The sequence below is a fragment of the Anas acuta genome, chromosome 1 (assembly GCF_963932015.1).
Source record: "Anas acuta chromosome 1, bAnaAcu1.1, whole genome shotgun sequence".
Classification (NCBI taxonomy): domain Eukaryota; kingdom Metazoa; phylum Chordata; class Aves; order Anseriformes; family Anatidae; genus Anas; species Anas acuta.
This window is the reverse complement of record NC_088979.1, coordinates 15,101,994-15,121,715: the sequence shown is the minus strand read 5'-3', so window position 1 is coordinate 15,121,715 and position 19,722 is coordinate 15,101,994. Positions and strand designations below refer to the sequence as shown.

Sequence of the window (19,722 nt, the reverse complement as noted above, 5' to 3'; positions counted from 1 at the left end):
ATGGGATGCACAGCAGTAACTTTTATAGTACCACCTTAAAGGCTATGTTATGATAAAGAGAGCCAACAGAGAGATGCTTCCTTTGCTCCAGTTCATTTTCTCTGGTGAACATCTCATGAGATACAGATTCTCCATTAAGCATGTCCCTCACAGTCCTTGTTCCTCTTCAGAAATAACGACTCCTTGGGCTGCAGTCATCGTTCCCTTGGATTTTTTTTCTATGTGTTTACCAGAGTCATTTGTTTTGTTAACACCCTCTCTGGAGGCTGCCAAAATTAAATTCAAATAAAATCTCTTAACCATGCCTGTGTAATGGAACTCTTCTGTATTAGTAACTATTAAGCCTGACCATACTCTCATGTATGTACAGTAGGATTATCAGACATACTAAAGCAACCTAATCAGAAATTGTTTAACTGTGTGGGGTGCATACCCCAAAACACACAACAGTGTAAAAGCAAACAAAGAAATATATTTTTCTACAAAGAAAAGGAGATCACAGAACAGAAGCTGTGTCAGATGCAGCTCTAGTGTTAAGAAAGGAACCACGTGGTAGCACAGTCATGTTGTGACACTGCGTCCTGCGATGCACCACGTCAGCTCATGTTAATGCTGCCCACACTCCACTGAGCAGAGCTCTGCAACCTGGGATTCCTGCTCAGACTATCAAGACATCGGTTTAACCAAAAATAACTTTGTGTAAACACAGTGATTAAGATTTTTATATTTTTTTACATTATCACAGAATCAAGAATAATTAGAGTTGGAAGACCCCAGTAATTTTCTGGTCCAACTACCCACCCTGAAAGAAGGACTGGGCTGCTCACAGGCTTTATCAGTGATATTTTAAATATCTCCAATGACAGAAATTCTGCTATCTTCTCTGGCTTACCTGTTCCAGTGTCTGACCACCCTCACCACAACTTCTTTCTTTCAAATGCTTAACCAGAGTTTCCCTTTCTGCAAATTCTGTCCATTTTATCATGGCTGATCTTACTAAGTGCCACTATGTATGTCTAAGCAATACGTGAGAAATTTTAAATTTTCAGGGCATATAACTAGCTATACCACTATTGAATATTTAACATTTATGAGAGACATGCAATATTGAAGTGGTACAAATCAAGTGTATATTCCTTAGAACAGATTTGACAGAATTAAGAACTTAGCTGATTCATTAGACAATCTTCTTTGAGGCACTGATTAGATTACCCCTTCAAAAACAGATCACATCACAGTACTGAAAAAAAAACAACAACAACAAAAAAAAACAGTACCTTGTGCAAGATTTGTTGGTGTTGCAGTTAAAAATAATTTTTAAATGAAGTGCGTAAGATCTCTTAAAAGGCATAGTGGAGAGGTTCTAAATTTTAAAATTGCATCAGAATTTAAGTTGGAAGGGGCTGCTGAAAGTCATCAGATCAAACCCCTGCTCAAAGCAGGGCCAACTTCAATGTCACAGTAGATTGCTCAGGGCAATGTCTACTCTAGTTCCATATATTTCCAAGGACAACAACATTTCTTTTTATATACTGAACAGCCAAAAACTGGTCAAATTCTTCAGATGTGGTTTCAAAAGTGTAGAATAGGAAAAACTAATAACTGTCCTTGACCTTTAACAGGTTCCTTAAGAATTTTGCATTTCTATGATATCATGATATCAAGGATGATGCATATTTTTAATAAATGTATGGCTAATAAGCAATACATAATTCTATTTCTATTATTCTAATATGTTTTACTTGATGGGTTCTTCTGTTAATATATTCAAACCATCAATTTTTACTTTCTCAGTCTGATGAGAATGAAATACACAAATACACATAACCGAATAAATCTTTTTTTTTTTTCTAGCTTGATAAGTTACATATCTGAATAACGAACAGTATTTGTTTTAATTTTGAATTATTTACTGCATTTTACCAACTATGTGGATAATTTCAGTTGATTAAATTTATCATACAGGATCATGAAATATTAGACATGGTGTTGAAAATGGTAATTACAGAGGGCCTGCAATAAAATACATTGTCCCTATAAGGAAAATCATATACAATGCTACAGACCTGATGGGAATTTTGAAACTCAAGCCTAGATGTAGAAAACAGATTCCTCAGTGGATCATAAATCCTAGTTCAGAGGTGACTATGTGGAATTAAAAATACAAAAATATTACCGCCTGCAAATGTGCTCTTACTCATTCTCCTCCAGGAAGGGCAAACATTCTAAATTATTTGCTAATTATATTATTCTGATGAATAGACTGAATACTACACTCCCTACTAAAGACCATCAAGGGTTTTATCCTTCCTGCCTGTAAGCATCTCTTAATGCCTAACATGGGATTCTAACCTTCCCATCAGACTTAAGAACTCTTTTCCTTTGACTCAATCTTTTGTCTTTTGTCTTTTGTCTTTTTTCCTCGATTATGTACCTTGCTGAACATTCAGTGACACAGGCCACACAAAGAAGAACACTACTAAGACCAAAAAAAAATAATAAAAAAAATAGAAGACAGGAAAGAAAATGCAAAGGTACAAAGGAATGCCTTTGTGTTTATCCATGTTTTAAAACATAAAGATGATAACAGTGTGGCTAAATACACCTAAACTTGCACCGGTTGCTTCATTTGAAAATGAATTCTCTAGAGTAAAACTACTGCACGCACAACAGATAAACAATGATTTAGACAAAAATGACTCCCATGAAATTCTGCTTTTATTTCAGCAGCTAAATTCCAAATGGCAGCTCTGAAACTTTAAATCATTTTTTATATTTCTATAGGAATACAATATGAAACTTTGCTATCATTTCAAATTCACTTACATGGAATATCCTTCAAAAAGAAAGATGGGTTAACATATAGCTACATTTCTGCTATTTAAGGATGATGTTTGCTTGTGGAATGGCAATGTTTGTCTTAGAAAACTGGCTTATGTTAGATAAATGTATATATACATATATAAATATATATATGCAAATGCTATTTGAGTAGTAGTTATATCATGTTACCAATGATCCTGATGGATTAAAATCTCAAATTAAGAAATGAAATATTTTGTTTATTTCACCAAACTGCCATGAACAAATCTAACTACTTTTTAGTTTCAAAGCTGTCATTACAGTAAAAAAAATATTTCTGTGTATGTATGACTATGAAATCAAAATTATAAATTAAGCAACAGAGGATTTTGAATAGATTGCTAAATACTAGTAGACCCAATATGTGTGGCAATAGAGTGGTAATCAGAAGAACAAGTTACTGCAACTGAATTGCCTAGAAGAAAGAAAAGCAGATTTAGGGAATGTACCTGCAAATTGATCTATTAGCATGTATTGCAGGTTTCTCATTTACTAATGGCCAGAATTTAATATTACCAATGTTTTGGCAGCATTGGAGAGAGAATCATTTTCACATGCAAATGATAATAACCTCTTCTTCTTCCACTTGTATTATAATTAACATTTTTTTTGTTTGATATTTTGTTAGACTAGTCTATCCATTTTATTCTCTTCTTTGTATTTTGCAGCTCAGTTTTGTCCATGATGAAGGAAGCAGATATAGTGAAAAACAAGTTATTCAAAACTGAACAATCTACACTTTAATTTCTATCGGTTTAAATGCATATAGTTTATTTATATTTATCGTTTAATCTGTTCGCATTTTTTCCTGTATTGTGGAAATGTATCTTGCATCTTAAAGAGAAAAATCAGTAAATGCTGTTTATTTTATTACATTTAATAAAGTATATAAACTACATCTTTAAATCATATACATATATATGACTCAGTTTCTTGTAAATTATGGAATATATAAAGAGTAACTTGCACCTATAGGTTGGAAAAAAAATAAAAACACTAAATCTAGGGGGTTATTTAAACTGAGACATTTAAAAAAGGAAAAATAAAAACAACATTTAATTTCTTAGAATGTGCATAGAAACAATAACTTGCCGTTTTCTTTTTTATGTAACACACAAGTCTTTTTATGAGTGATCACCTTTTGCAATCGATCTTCTACAGTCAGAGAGCTGAACTACTGTTTAGTGGTATGATAAAGGATGCTGTTCAAACTTCTGCTTACAAGGTAGTATTTAATAATGAAAAAAGAATAGCCATTCTCATAAAGCATGCTTAGAATTGAGAACTTAATCAACATGAGTTGAATTCTATTGAAACAGATTACATTTCAAAACATTTAAGGCTGAAGTTCAGAGAAAAGCTCATAACTTGTGAAAGTCTCACTTAACAGAGGGTCTACATTTCATTACAATTGAGTTTCAATGACTCACAATGAAAGCAAACAGCATGCAAGTTGAGATATCTTTTCCAATGCTGCTTTTTAAAAACTGTTTTCCCATGCATAAGACCAATATTTTTTCCCAAACTTGGGATAATCCTTGCTCATTGACAAACAAAAAAAATATTTCCATTTAAAACTGCATTGTTTGTAGATTTAGTGTCAAAAAGTCAAAGTAGTCTGCAAGAAAAGTTTAATTAGAAGAAACAGTGATTTCAGATATCTCTGGAAAATAAAGCCTGCAACTAGTGCACAGAGCAAAAAAACAAACAAATAAACAAATAAAAAAATTAAGGAACCCTTCCACCTCAGGCACCAATACATGATCTGTGAGGATATGAACTCTCTGAACATAAAAAAACGCTTCAGCTTCCTTGGAAGCTGGACCTTATTCCAGTGGACAACTTCCTCTGACCTGTAATAATTTGATACTTTCATCCTACATTACATGTATGTGAGGCAATTCACTGCAGCCTTCAGACCTCCAGTTTGGACAAATCACTACTACTCTATACAGTCTGCTACTAATCTAACTGAGCCAGGGATTGAAAAGGGATAGGACGACACAACAGTAGGATCTATTGGAGCTTCAAATTTGGCTACTTCATGAGAGAGAAAGGAAACATCTACATTTTTATTGTGGTGCTATTTCCAATTTTTACCAAGCAGATAGAATTCAGAAAAAAAAAAAAAAAAAAAAAAAAAAAAAAGTCCTTTAAAGCTGAACCCTGTCTGATAAATTCTGAACAAAATGAAAAAAATACATTACTGAAACATGATGAGAGCTGTGGGAACCAATTAAGGCTCGGTTTCTTAGCAGATAATGTTGTAAATGCCTGTGGTTGTATTTTTGTTTTTGTGACAATTGAAAAGAAGTCAAGAGAAAGAACAGGAAAATGTTAATTCTCCAGAATAAAGTGGACTCTTCGCAGCATTTTGAACTTTGATTTAAAATAATGGAATGAGTGGATTTAAAACAATATTTCTATGAGTTTTTGCATTTGAATATTAAATACTAAATCTGAAGTATTCTGCACTGTATAGATACCTGGAAACCAGCTGTTCAATTAGTGAGTGATGAGAGGAACAATGATGAGGTGGGGAATGCAGCCAATATAACCCATCAGAATCAGCTACTCCTAAGATTTTAAAAGGTAAACTATTAAGACATTAAACTATTGTCCCTGCTGCAAAATCCACTAAGGCAATTTATCAGAAGAAACTCTGAAATGCTATGCAAACTAAGCAGGATACTTAAAGGGGTATAGGACTTATGGAGTGCCAGGGTAGGTGAATTTGGGGAATACAACAGTTCTGATATTGTACAGGATTTATTACAAGATACTTAGGGGTAGGAGAAAAGATGTGGAAAAGGGGCAATCAGAGTGGATAACGAATGAAAAAGAATGGGATCACCAGAGTTTGTCCTGTCCTATCCTATCCTATCCTATTCTATCCTATCCTACCCTGTCCTGACCTGTCCTATCTTATGCTCTAACTTAATTATTTTTTCTGCAAGTGTATTTTCTGTTTGCAGAGAGGGAACCCACTAATAAACTTCAAGCCATACCAGCCAGTAAATAGGATGATAGGTCTGGGAGCACCTCCTGCCCTCCTTCTGCTCACAGAGGCTATCCCTGCAGGCCCCCCCCTGCTACCAAACCCTTGCCACATAAACTCAACACAACAGAACATGTTTAAAGGATTCTGCTCTCCCTTCCAATGTCCTGAACCACACACCAAGGCACCAGCTCAGAATCCTTTTCAAAGATACAGTCTCTAATAATGTAACGTATTAACAGAGATGTTATTCATGTGCAATGAATTACTGTTCAGCCATAGAGTGTTTTTTGCTTTGAAGCGGCATTCCCTTACTTTCCCTTCTCTTACATTTGTTTTGCTGTTATGGCAACAGCTGTTCAAACAGACCCATATATATATTTTTTCCTCCCTCATATCTTTTAGTAGGTCACATCACAGAAAACCAGGGCCTCTTGAACTAAAATGGAAGACTAGTATATAATGAACAAAAATAATAGCAGACCAGCCCATGTATCACCATTGTGAACAGTGCAAAACTGTGCTATAGAAATTTCTAAGATGACAAGTCACCACAAGAAAGACAGATAAGTAAGGTGTTGCAATAAAAACAAAATGTTGTTAACCAAATTCATTCATTGTGTAAATTTAAGCTTACAGCTGTAATATTTATTCAAACTGACAATTTGTAAGATACAGAATAATATATGCTTTAATCCTAATTTAGCTATTTAGTACTAGATTCCTAGAATTTTTATAAGATTGGAGAAAAATTTATGGATCCAACAGCAACAAATGCAGTGAATAATGATTTCAAAACATCTTCCACTGGGAATTCCCATGTCAGTTTGGATTTACCTTGTGTTTCAAAAAAGCCTTTGATGCTCACTTTATCTCACTTTTTTCTAACAAATTAAGCTTTTCCAGGAAGCTATCACTAGCAGCCTCTCCAAATTTTAAAACGTCTTCTCAAAGAAACCAAGATATTTAACTAGATATAAAAGAAACCTATTTTTCTCCCCATTCTATTCCTCAGAGTTTATGTGCATATCATCTACTACTGCATTAAGCCTGATTTATAGGCTGGTCCTGAGTTCTTTAACTCAGTGAAAATGGAAATGACTTGACTTTTTCAGCTTTCTAAGAACAGATTTTCTGCCTGTTACTGGTGAATGAAAATTGAACCTCTTTGCCTAGATGCCTTGGGTGTGAAAGAAGAATCCTGTGTCCTTTTTTTTTTTTGCTGTGTTTTTTTTTTTTTCTTTGTTTTGTTTTCAGAAGAAGTGAAATTAAGCTCTGTATTTAGCTGTTCAAGAAACAAAAAGTATGTTTCAATTTGTTGACCTGAAATGTTTGTGTTTTTTTTAAATGTTGACATTCTTCTCACATTTGCATGGGACTGTGTTTTGCCTCATAGTATCTGTACTTCTGAGTGTCTTCTCTCTTTTCTCTTCTGCTGATATCTATAGCCATGAAAAGATGCTATCTTAAGACTGGGATAGACTTCATTTCCATTGTACACTGATATATATTATTGCTGAGCTACAACCACGTACCATGAGAGAGGCAAACCACAGAATATATTAAAGATGCCACTATGAGGAAACTAGAACTATAAGGACCACAAATAAATCACTGTAGACAGACAAGCTGAAACAGAATTTTTTTCAATGTCAGCTTTGCTGGTTTTAATTATTCAGAACACTTCATTTTACAAGAATAAATATTCAATACACAAAATTTCTGCTCTAATTTAGAGGAAAAGCTAACATCCAAATATTGAACCTCCAAATGCTAAAAATCATCTATTTCCATCAGCTCAGTCACCAAAGAATAATACAATGCAAATATGCCTATTTAGCATTTTGTATATACCAATTTGTTCATTTGTTTATATGGGAAAATTTCCTTTAAAAAATAAAAAATAAAAATCTTTTACTGAGTGAATTCAGATCTAAGAAAATGAAACACCTGCTATTTTTCTGCCTGTTGTTATATAATGCTCTCAGAACATCTCTACACTTCTATAAATTCTGCTATAACTATTCTACCATCTGCTCTATATTTTGGGTTCCTCCCCATCCCCGTTCAATTTCTGTAACAAAGCAGATGCTTTTATTTTCCACACTGGCAGCAAACGTCTTGACAAGGCAGCCTTTAACTAATGCCCTAAGTATAGACTTACTGCATCCTTAGCAGATGCAGATGTTCAGTACCACTTTCATGTTTCCATGTCTCCTTTTACCTCTTGAAGTACTAAATCAAACTGTATCAAATAGTGAAGGTAGAAGTCATTATCTTATAGTGAATAAAATAGAGCAAGGTATGAGTAACTATGAAGAAAAATGTAATGATGGAGTTGGTCGTATAAAACTAAACCAATCCAAAAAATGGGGCCTTCATTGTAATATAAATCTGAAGATGATTTTCAGAATGGTGAGAACATCTATTTCTCTTTATTAAATTCCTGAAAAACTAAAGTTATAGTTAAAAAATGATTAATTACAGTTATAAAATTAATAATGAAAAGTCAGGGGAAAAAAAGGAAAGCTAATTAAAAAATGATTAAGGCTAATCAAAATCTTGGTGTAATATGCATAAAAATGAATTGGAATAACATTTAAGGAAAAAGATTATTCAACTTAAATGCTTAATTAGAAATAATCTACATTCTCTGGTAAAATTCAGCAAAAATAAAAACACAGAAATTTAGATGAGATCTGACTAGAAGCTTGAGAAGCAAAACAGCCTGGTTAAGAAATGCTTCAAATAAAACAGTATTATATATTTGACATCATAAAATCATATCAAAAAGATAATAGTCAGTATCCGTTCATCCGCCACTATTTTCTGTTGTTGCTAACAAAAAAACAAACAAAAAAAAAACATAATTCACTGCTTATGAATACAATTAAATATCTACTGTAAAAGTCTGCCTTAATAATCTGTCCCTCCCTTAACAGTAAATAGGTGTTTAAAAATTGTAAACAATTTAATCATAACAGCTTTACAGAAAAACAAGTAATTCAAATGCCCAACATTGTCAGCATTTTGAACAATAAGAAAGAAATATTACTATCATGGTAATAAAATGCAGTGCATTTGTTAATAGTTGGCTGGAGTAATACAGGCAAAATTTTGGAACATGCTTGCTTGAAAACCATCTATTGCTGTTGCTTACCAGTAATTTCATTCTGTTACACTGTGCTACATTATCTGCACTTTGTACGGGGAGGTGTACTCCACACACAAGCTTGTGCTCTAATCTTAGGTTTCTACTTAAAGAAAACTCACAGAGGTAAAGAAAATCTCATGCTACTTGGTCACAACCAAATAAAGCTAGAAGTCATTAACTGTGAGGTACTTTTGAAGGATTATGAGCATCAATCAGAGTCAGAAACAGCAACAAGTGATGCCTTTTTTTTTTCTTTAATAATAATGAATATAAAAATCAATCAAAAGGCCTAGGGGACTATGTCCCAGTTTGAATGTACGACCAAGTAACACCTGAACATGCACTATTACTTATTGCTATAATTTTTTACACTTTATTGTTTGTAATTTGAGCCTTTTTGAGCCTGAGGAAAAGATTTAAAAAAAGTAAAGCCAAATGAAATGGTTTGCATAACAAGAATCTTATGAATACTTTGGAAACATCCAAATCAATAATTTCTTTAGAAAAACATAAGGCCTAGAAAACATGTTCCCCTCTAATCTTCCTTCTAAATATGACAGTCAACATTAATGTTCACAGAAATGTGTTTCATATTGTATTATATACAATATGAATATTGTACAGTATTCATACTGTATTACTAAAGGTCTAACAACTGCTTTCTATTTTTCACCTGGAGGTAATACTTTCACTCCTGAAGAAACTTTCCTCTATCTATATATCCACAATACCGAAATATGTTTCCTTTGACACCACCCCTCATGGCATTCTTCTGGATAACTTGCCCAAGGTTCACCTTACAAATCTGGCTGGCAGCCGATCACTATCGGTGCTCCCCAGGGCTTAATTCTAGGCCCAGTCCTGTTCAACACTTTTATCAGTGATCTGGATGCATGAGTGGAATGCATCCTCAGCAAGTCTGCTGATGATACTAAGCTGCAAGGTGCTGCTGTCTCTCTAGAGGTATGAGAGGCCTCACAGAGGGATCTAGATAGACTGGAACATTGGACAATCATCAATGGCATGAAGTGCAACAACAAAGGTAAATGCCGTGTTCTGCAGCTGGAACAGAGTGGTGCCAGACAGATATAGCCTGGGAGATGAGGATGGAGAGCAGCTCAGAAGAAAGGGATTGTAAGAAGAAAGAAGAAAGGGCTGCCCTGGCAGCCAAGAGGGCAAACCGCATTGTGGGATGCATTGAACACAGCATGTCAGAAGAACACAACCAGTCAGAAGAGGTAATTCTCATACCATATTTAGCATTGGTGTAGCCTCACCTTGAATACTGTGTGCAGTTCTGGGCTCCACAATAAAAAAGTATGTTAAGGTGCTTCAAAGCACGCAGAGGGCCACAAAGCTGGTCAAAGGGCAGGAAGGCATGTCCTGCGAGAACAGGCTGAGGATCCTTGGGGTGTCCAGTCTGGAGAAGAGGCAGCCTTGCTGCTCCCTGCAGCTCCCTGAGGTGGGGAAGCACAGAAGGAAGTGCCGTTCTCTGCTCCCTGGGAACCACTTTCAGGATGTGTGGAAATGGCACAAAGCTGCACCACGGGAGGTTCAGACTGGACACGAGGAAAAATTTCTTTACTGTGAGGTTGCTCAAACACTGGAACAGGCTTCCTAGTAAGGTGATTGATTCCCCATGCCTGTCAGGGTTCAAGAGGCATTTGGATAATGCCCTTATTATTATGCTTTAATTTTTGGTTAGCCCTGATGAAGTAGTCAGCCAGTTGGACTCAATGATCTCTGAAGATCTCTTCCATGTGAACTATTCTAAACTCTAAATTCTCAAAATCGTCTTCTTCATTGTCAGATTCTTGACTGATAAAGTTGTCAGACTCTGCACTGTCTGTTATATCCCCTTGTAAAACTGGGGGATGCAGATGTTATCTTTATTTGCTTTGAAAACTAGTTTTTTCTTAATTTGTACATTACCTCTATTGGAATTGCTTTTCTTTATACACGTTTCTCCAGCAGACCGAAGAGTGTGTCTTTACTTAGATACACTCAAGTATCTTCTTGTCCCACAGTTCATCAGAAAGACTAATGACTAAAATCTAAAGTGCAAGTCTATTGTGAAGTAAACAACACCATTACTCTATCTGGTAAACTGTGTGTAAAGTTAATGACTTCAAATTGATTTGTCTGCTGTCTCCACATATATCATCCATCTTCACATTTCAACATGCCTTTTCACACAGCTTCGAAAACTCTTTCCGATTCAAGTTTGGAAAGGCCTACTGTAATGCAACGTCCATAACATAATATACAGTGTCACTGAACAGCAGTATACAGAAGTAAAATGACTCTTTCAAATTACCTGTATAGCAAGTGCTCGAGCTACAAGGCTTCTGAGATACTGTAAAGGATCTTCTGGACCTTCCCACTTGCTTTGCCATGCGAGGGGACACTGAAATAAAAAATATACTTACTGAAAGTACTTCCAAAATTATTTAATTTTAATCTAGCAATCTGAAGGAAACCAAATAATCTGGAAGTAAAATATTTCTATAAAGAAAAAAAAGCAATACAAGCAATAATTGATTAAAGCATATAACCACTAATAGGAAGCTCTTATTTTTGCAAATTCTTTATGTGGCCCACAAAGACACACTGCTGATGGAAAACTTACAAGACACTCTACTATTCAAAAAAGAAACATCAGCAGATTGCACAAACACTTCAAAAAGGCCTAAATTTATCATTTCTCTGAAGCCATAATATGATCTTTTCAGCTGCAGTCACACATTCCCATTCCTTTGCTGCTGCCTTCTCATACAAGAATAGGCAGGTGTGTGGCTCTGGTAAAGTGAATCTTCATACAATTCCTCTACATGATAACTTATTTATGATCTTAAAGAGCTTGTAGAAAATGACCCAAGAACAAAATCCTGAAAGATTTCAACATACAAATTTCTAATTGACTTAAAAAGAAAACCTTGCAGCATTGTTCGGTTAAAAGAACAAAAGCATTAATTATACCAACTCCACAGGCATCTGTAAAGCACACCGAAATTAACGCTGCAAGATTCTTCTACTTAAAAGAGAATTAGTGTAAATCATTACTTGGTGAATACTGCACAATACTCAAGATGTTGAATGTCTCAGTTTATACTGGTTAAATTTGCAGCTGCATTTTCAAGGAGGTTCCCAATGTAACTGTGTATGTGCTGAACAGATTTTCAAAATCTGACCACAGAAGTTCATAAAAAATATATCTTCCAAACAATCTTTCACATCTATGAAAATATCTATGAACAATAATAATGAATTGATAAACTAGAATACATACGGAAAAAGTAGATAAAGTAGGTTAGCTGCAAACTTTTTTGCAAAACTATGATTTTTCAGAATAGTAAGCACTATCTTTCAATTTTTGCAGACTCTTGCTAGATATTTACAGGCAGCTCCTCTATCTGTCATTTAGAAGGCATTCAACTTAGATTGCTAATATACCACTCCAAGTTACTCTAAGTTTAAAAGAGCTTAGCTAATTATTAGTATGGAAGCATATTTGAGATATACATTAACATAAATAAATGCATAAATAAAGAACATTGTTGAAACCATTAGAAATCATACATTTATTGAGTTTCAAACTTTCATTCATATTCTAGCAGCTTCTTCAGGTCCTATAATCTTAAAAGAACTGCAATTGTGGTTCTTTCAAAATTTATTTTTTTGTAAATAGTCCTTTATTAACCAATGCATGACCGCATTAAATGAAACAAGAACTGTGTATAGAAAATACATTAAACAAATCACTTTAAGATGATAAATTTACTGAGGTCTATCTGCAATGGTTATATGAAACTAAAATTAGTCTCTCTGGAGGGCTGCTGAAAAGGTTGCTTTATGATCAAAATCCAACAAAGTGATCTGTGTCAAGGTAAATGGGTAAGTATGCAGATGAAACACTTTGTTCATTATATCAGGAAGCACTGAATTCATATTTGAGAGGAATAAAAACACAGAATTTTTAAGTACATTTTTGTGACAGTGATTGGCTTCACGGTTCCTGCTGCTTCCAATATAAGTGTATAACTTAAGCACACAAGGAAGCCATACTCTTGCTCAGTAGCAACAAATGTGACTGTAAATACTAAAAAACAGCCATTACATGTATCATTTGCATTCACTGTGACTTATCTGTAGCACCAATTTCTACTACACAGTCAAAACGTGTTTAAAAAGGCAATGAGATTGCTAACACGAAAATGTTAATTTGTTCAAATTGTATTGCAATTTTGCTCACAAATGCTATCTTGCTGATCTAAAAAGACAAAGAATTTAATTATTGTTTTAATTAGAAATTTGACAGATCAACAAATACATAACAATACTTGATACAGTACTTGTTCCGCTCATGAAGATAAACAAAATATGTTAGTAGGGACTACTTTTCATTGTAGGGGCAGTCTCAATATCTATGCATTAGCAACTGACAAACTGCTGCAGGTGAAAAAAACCACTGAGTTTCACATAAATGTTTGACTATCTTTGCATTCATTCCAATTATTTTTCTATTAATGACAGTGTGTGAATATTTGCATTCACTAATTGTACTTGCTTATAAACATAACCAGTTTGATACCAGAAAACATGGAGAAAATGTGTAAATTTTTGATATTTTTCTAATATGAAGAATATAGGGTGAGATTATATTTGATATGATGGCTGCAACTGGTCTGGTGTGATATGGCAATAATCCATATTGAATAAATGCAGAGTGCAAATAGTGATTATGACTGCAGTACAACTTACATTTTAAGAAACTTTAAAAGTAGAGAAAAGGGACAGATTTACATGTTTTACTGGCTAATATATTCAACTTATCTAGCCCAATTTGGTATTTGAAATGGAAATACTATTTAGCAACTTCTAATCTTATCGGATTTGTTCTTAAGAGAAAGCTTGATGAAAGTATAATAGACTCAGAAGCTTCTGCAAATACTTGAAGCAATATTCTTCTGTGTTTAATTCAAAATAATGGTTCTGTTAGTAAGTACATTAAATATATTTATATATATAAATCTTTCACACACATATATATAAGCAACCTTTATATATACAGTTAAATGAGGGCTTGTTTAATGGATAATCCTTTTTTTTTTTAATATCAAAAAAGCATTCTGAAAACTCAATGTCATCTAGAAGGTTTCCAGATAATGAATTTACTTAGCTCCAAACAACATGTAGCTTATCGAGCAGCAACTTGTCAACCATAAAAGCTGCACAGCACATATGCCTAAACTCCAAATCTGTAAAACAGCTTTGTTTAAATTTTTGAAGTTGCTTATGACTGCTTAATAATAGCTGTTTGTAATGCAGACAGTCATTCGTTAAAGAAGACAGAAATAACCTGCTCTGTACAAAAAACGTTGAATATCTTCAGACTGTAATGATTCCTCATGGTACATCTGAGAATCAGTTTTGAACTGATTATAATCACCACCTGGAAGATCCATAAAAGAACAAGAACCTCTGGAACTCACTAATTCATTTTACAGTGACTATCAGTAAAGGAATTTAGAGCAAATGGTGACATGAAAATATGTACCAGAATTTTGTTATATTTTCTTGTTGTTTATTTTTTTCATTGCTTATAATATAAATTCATTAAAAATTACTTACCTTCTGATTTAGCAGAGCATTCGCTAGTTTTTGTACTTCAGGACTCAGTAATGAGGTACCTCTAATAACTTTACTTAAAGAAGCAAGTGACTGATGGACACTTTGCACGAGGCGAATGGCACTGAATTGTTCAAGAGTAATGAATGATGAGATTGGAGATCCTTGCTGCTCCACAGGAAGAGAAACCTTCCGATGAATCAGGTTAGAGTTCTAAAAAACACATGTGATAACCAGTTAATAAACTCAGAGAAACTATTACATTATATGCCACATATTCTTTGTTAATTCATAATACTTCAAATGACTTTATGTTGTCTTCAAAGTAGTTCAGACATAACTCTTGTTTTGGATCAAAACTGTAATAATGCTTTCAATACTGTCCCTGAGATGTTCAGCAAAGGCACCATGCTTCTCAGACAACTCTGTCTACCCTATTACTTTAAAAGTACTGGGATTCCTGAAAATTCTTCATTTAGCTGAATCACTGCTTTTAGTATTGAAGTAATAGTGTGTAGTAATATAGTGTAGTAATTACTGTGTAGTAATATTTCAGTATAATTATCAGTAGTGTACTCAGCATAACATGACTGCATTGGGTACTATACACCATAGCTTTCCCATTGATGAGACTACACATTGATTGTATAAATTATGACACGTAAAGCAAAGAACTCACACACTTCCTTCCAAAACTGGTTAATTGGATCATTGTATCTCTATATATACAATGAAATATAAATATATATATCTTGTATATACAAGATATATACAAGATATACGATATATATATATATATATATACAAGATATATATATATGGCTGTGTATATATCTTGTATATACAAGATATATACACAGCCATATAGTACTTTATTTTAGGTATATACAGTCTATATATTTCTTTTTCTTTTCATGTTCATTTAGTCTCTACACCTGACATTTATTATCTAGAGATAGAAGGAAATGTTTTACTTAGAAAATTACATATGGTAACAGGAAAATGGAAGCAATTGTTTCTATAATTAACATATCTACATGAGAGAAGTGGAAACTTCAGTTACACTTCAAGACAAATCCCATCTCATGTGACAAAAACAGATCCACTGATACTAACTGATCAGCAATTTTAAGAAATGCCATCTAGCAAGTTATTTATCAAACATTAACAGATGGGGAAAAAAAAAAAAAGACACCACACACTCAAAACAACTGATGGACAGGAGCTGTGCAGAGGAATCTCAGTTCAATACAGCTTTTCTGTGATTCACACAGTTGAACCTGTGCTGCTGTAGGGGGACTGCCTGGAGAGGGTGTCCCTTCCTCTCAGTCTTTAATCTGGGTTCCCACCTGCCGCTGAGCCCTTGGACTCCTATGGGGTTGTGATGTGCCTTTGACAGGCTTCTGCGATGGGCCTGGGAATAGTAGGGTACTACTAACAATACTACTAATAGGCAGGGTAAAATTTGAGCTCCGCTACTTGCCGTTGTCTCTCTGTGCTCCTTTGTGGGTGAGTGGATGGGTTTTATCCTATAATTTAAAAATTATTCCTCCTTAATACTATATTTTCTTAAACTTGTAATTTAGCAAATTATTGTTAAGTGAACGTAGTAGCAGAAATTACTCTGCTACAGTTTTCTAAATGTCTTGTTGATGTTTTTTCTTTAACTGTGCAGTGAAACCACAGCACTAGCAAAAACAATACTAAAAAGTGGGAATAGCAATGTAGAAAGTTCAGTATCAGTTGGAATGTGTTGTCTTATCCGTAGTTACGGAGTAACAGCAGGTATTTTAACAAGCTAATATGGTACATAATAGCTTTAGAACACACATCTATTTCACTAAAAATAAAATATAGCAAATTTTACTGAATCTCCAAAATCAAATACCCACTATCTGAAAAAAATGCACTTAAAAACAAAACAAACAAAAAAAACTGTACTGAGTGACTAAAGAACTTAATCAATCTTGAAACAGTTAAACTTTCCTCAAGCACAACCAAACAGAGCGGTGATGAGGACTTCAATGGATAGAGTTTCATGGTTTACACTATGAAACAATGGACATAATCAGTTTATTGCATTATATTGAAATATTTTAAGTATTTTATGGAACAAATCTTACATAGTCAAATTTAATTAGCTTTTGTTTAGAAGACAAACATTTTCAAACCTAGCTTCCACACAAACCGCAAATACTTCTGATACAGTATTATGTATAAATCCTGAGTGACCGAGTAACTAAGACTCTGAGAGGTACTGCTGCTCTCATTTTCACTGCCATTTGTTATTACTTACTAATATTCCATTAGAGCCATTGAAAATCTAAATTTACTCATTAATTCAAAAGCATGATACCATTTTGCAAATGTTAATTCATATGCAGATTACAAAAATATATTTTAGTATGTGTTCTGAAACTGCCAGCTAGATGTGAAAAGAGGCTGCACTGAATTCCATGGAGTTTAAATCTTTATTGAAAAAGTCTGCAAGTCACAAATTGAAAAAAAAAAAATCTTAACCCTGGGGAAAAAGTGTTTTGCCATTTCAATTTTTAGTAATAGCAATTTATATTAGATAGTAATTTATTAAAGATCAATAGTAATTTATTAATGATAAAATCAGATTCTTTCTCTTAAAAATTATTGTTTTTCACTTTTATTCAGATGAACTTCTGAATTGTAACTGAACATCTTGCTTTCCAGAACATAAGGGATGTTTACCTGCAACATCACAAGCACTCTAAGTTTGTCAGAACCTTCATGTGCTTTTCATTTCCAGCTTATGCTGCACCCAACTACCAAACAAAAAATTGAGAAAAGCTAAATGAAAGATTAATAAAGATACTTTCCTTTGCGACTCACAGAAAAGTGAAAAATAAGTCTTCCTTCCTGCACTATGAAAAAGGTATACAACAAACATGATTCAAAGTATAAAATACATACATCGCATTTATAAAAGTAATGTTTTGAATTTTGTCTTTGTATGCACCCTGAAATCACAGGACCAATTGCACTTCAGTATTTTCTGAGACCATAGTTTCAGTATATAAAAATGTAATTAACTCATCTGGGATCCAGATCATATTTGATATCAATTGCTTCTTGTTTCTGTGGCACAATCTAGTTGATTAGTTCTTGTTGGAGTATTTAATTGCATAAAAAGGACAGAAAAAAAAGACATTGCAACTTACATGCTTTGCTCAGTCTTTCACATATACTGTCTTCATTCATGAAAAGCTTACTAAAGGAGGAGTCCTGTAAGTTCCTCAGTACTGCCCTTCACATAAGTCTCTTATGAACTGCATATTCATTTCGTAACGCTTTTTAATGACTTCTCCCGGGAATTTGTTAAAACAACCAATCTGTTGTTTTTATAGCAAAATTAAACATGAATACCAATATCATCTTATACATTTAATATTCTATTACATTTCCTTAAAATCCATTACGTATATAACTCACATCAGCTTTAAAAACATTCTCGTGACCTGCCTGAAAATTAAGATGAAGAACTTCTGAAGTAGAGTGCTCTTCCTAATCATAAGAAACTTGAATATAGATTCTAATCTTTAACATTAAAAATTGTATTATATTACCAATATTAAATTAGATCTATTTTGAAACTTTGATCATTTTCCCTTTTTGACTTCTGTACTTGTTACTATGTCTGTACAATTTTAGTTTTCATACAGCCTCACCTAAGCTGCTCTAAGCTTTTCTTCATTACTTTCATAAACAACTGTTTCAAACTCCTGTATGTTCTGAAAACTGCTCCTCAGAAATGAAATATAATGAAAATATATTTTCTGCATTTGGTTAGTTCTGTGTTTGATTCTAAAATTCTCTTTTGTTGTTTTTTGGTTTTGGAATATGCCACTGGTCTTTTGATACACCTATTCTGATTCTTCCTTCCTTTGCTGAAAATCCCCCCCCCCAAAAATGACCCTATACTCCCATTTTACTGATTTTCTTCAGTGAAAAAAAAGGTTGCTCTTTTGCTAAAGGTGAGGTTCCTAATTTTTTAGATAAAACAGCAGCAACCTGTTGATTTTGAAAACTTCTGCAATTGTCTTTCAGCATTATGCAACTTTATGAAAATAATTGATTAACCTTCAATTTACAAACACAACAGATGATAAGGCAGAACAGATGATGATTTTGGCAATCATGACAGCCTGTGATCTTCTATTCAGCAAATATCATTTTGAAACAGTTTCAACACTTTTAGCATGAGTGGGCCTTTTATATTTCATTAAGGCACATAAAAATTTCCCTGAAACAAGGCAGAAAATGTATCCACCTTGCAAACAAATTACAGCCCTTCCTTCTGTCTCTCTCTGTTCGTAACAGCCATTTGGACATGATGGAACACTTACGCAGCCCCAGATGCAGCCCAAAATGTTTGTGCTTCCCTGAAAACTAAAATATGGTGCCTGCATTATGTTGGACAGTGATGCACATTCAGTTATGTGACAATTAAGTGCTTATATGGGGCCTGGTCTACACTGTCATGGCAGAAGGTTGTGTGGGAAGAGAACGGACTCCAGGACACAAGGTTGCTGAACTACTCTGATGGCCCTGAACTGGCCAACAGGCTCTAATGGGGCATCGCCCTATCAGTTTTGGGACCAGTACTGTTCAATGTCTTTATCAGTGACATAGACAATGGCATCGAGGGCACCCTCAGCAAGTTTGCAGATGACACCAAGCAGTCTGCACCAAGTGGTGCGGCATCCAAAGGGACCAGAACAAGGTAGAAAAGTGGGCCCATATGAACCGAACAAGGGATGTTCAGCCTGGAAAAGAGAAGGCTCCAGGGAGAACTCATTGCAGCTTTTCAGTACTTAAAGGTGGCTTATAATAAAGATGGTGTGATTTTTTGGTCAGTCAGGTAATGACAGGACAAGGGTGAATGTTTTTAAACTAAAACAGGGGAGATTTAGATTCAATGTTAGGAGGAAGTTCTTCTGTCAGAGGATTCTCATAGCTTGCCCAGAGAAGCTGTTGGTAACCCATCCCTGGAGGTGTTCAAGGCTGGATGGGCTTTGGGCAACTTGTTGATCTTGGGAGATGCCCTGCT

The 19,722-nt window shown here is 34.3% G+C and overlaps 1 protein-coding gene across 4 annotated transcripts in view; it reads right to left on the bottom strand.

Annotated features, from left to right (window-relative positions):
• DYNC2H1 (dynein cytoplasmic 2 heavy chain 1) overlaps positions 1 to 19,722 on the bottom strand; it is a 170,378-nt gene that overhangs the window by 22,209 nt on the left and 128,447 nt on the right. For 2 of the 4 annotated variants that reach the window (XM_068670205.1, XM_068670216.1), the window contains exons 84-85: positions 14,646 to 14,855; positions 11,332 to 11,421 (exon numbers count right to left, since the gene is read on the bottom strand). In XM_068670205.1, coding sequence (XP_068526306.1) covers positions 11,332 to 11,421; positions 14,646 to 14,855 — 300 coding nt within the window. Of the gene's footprint in view, positions 1 to 11,331; positions 11,422 to 14,645; positions 14,856 to 17,286; positions 17,438 to 19,722 lie in introns of those variants that run through there. The other 2 variants (XM_068670225.1, XM_068670233.1) reach the window with 2 other exon arrangements.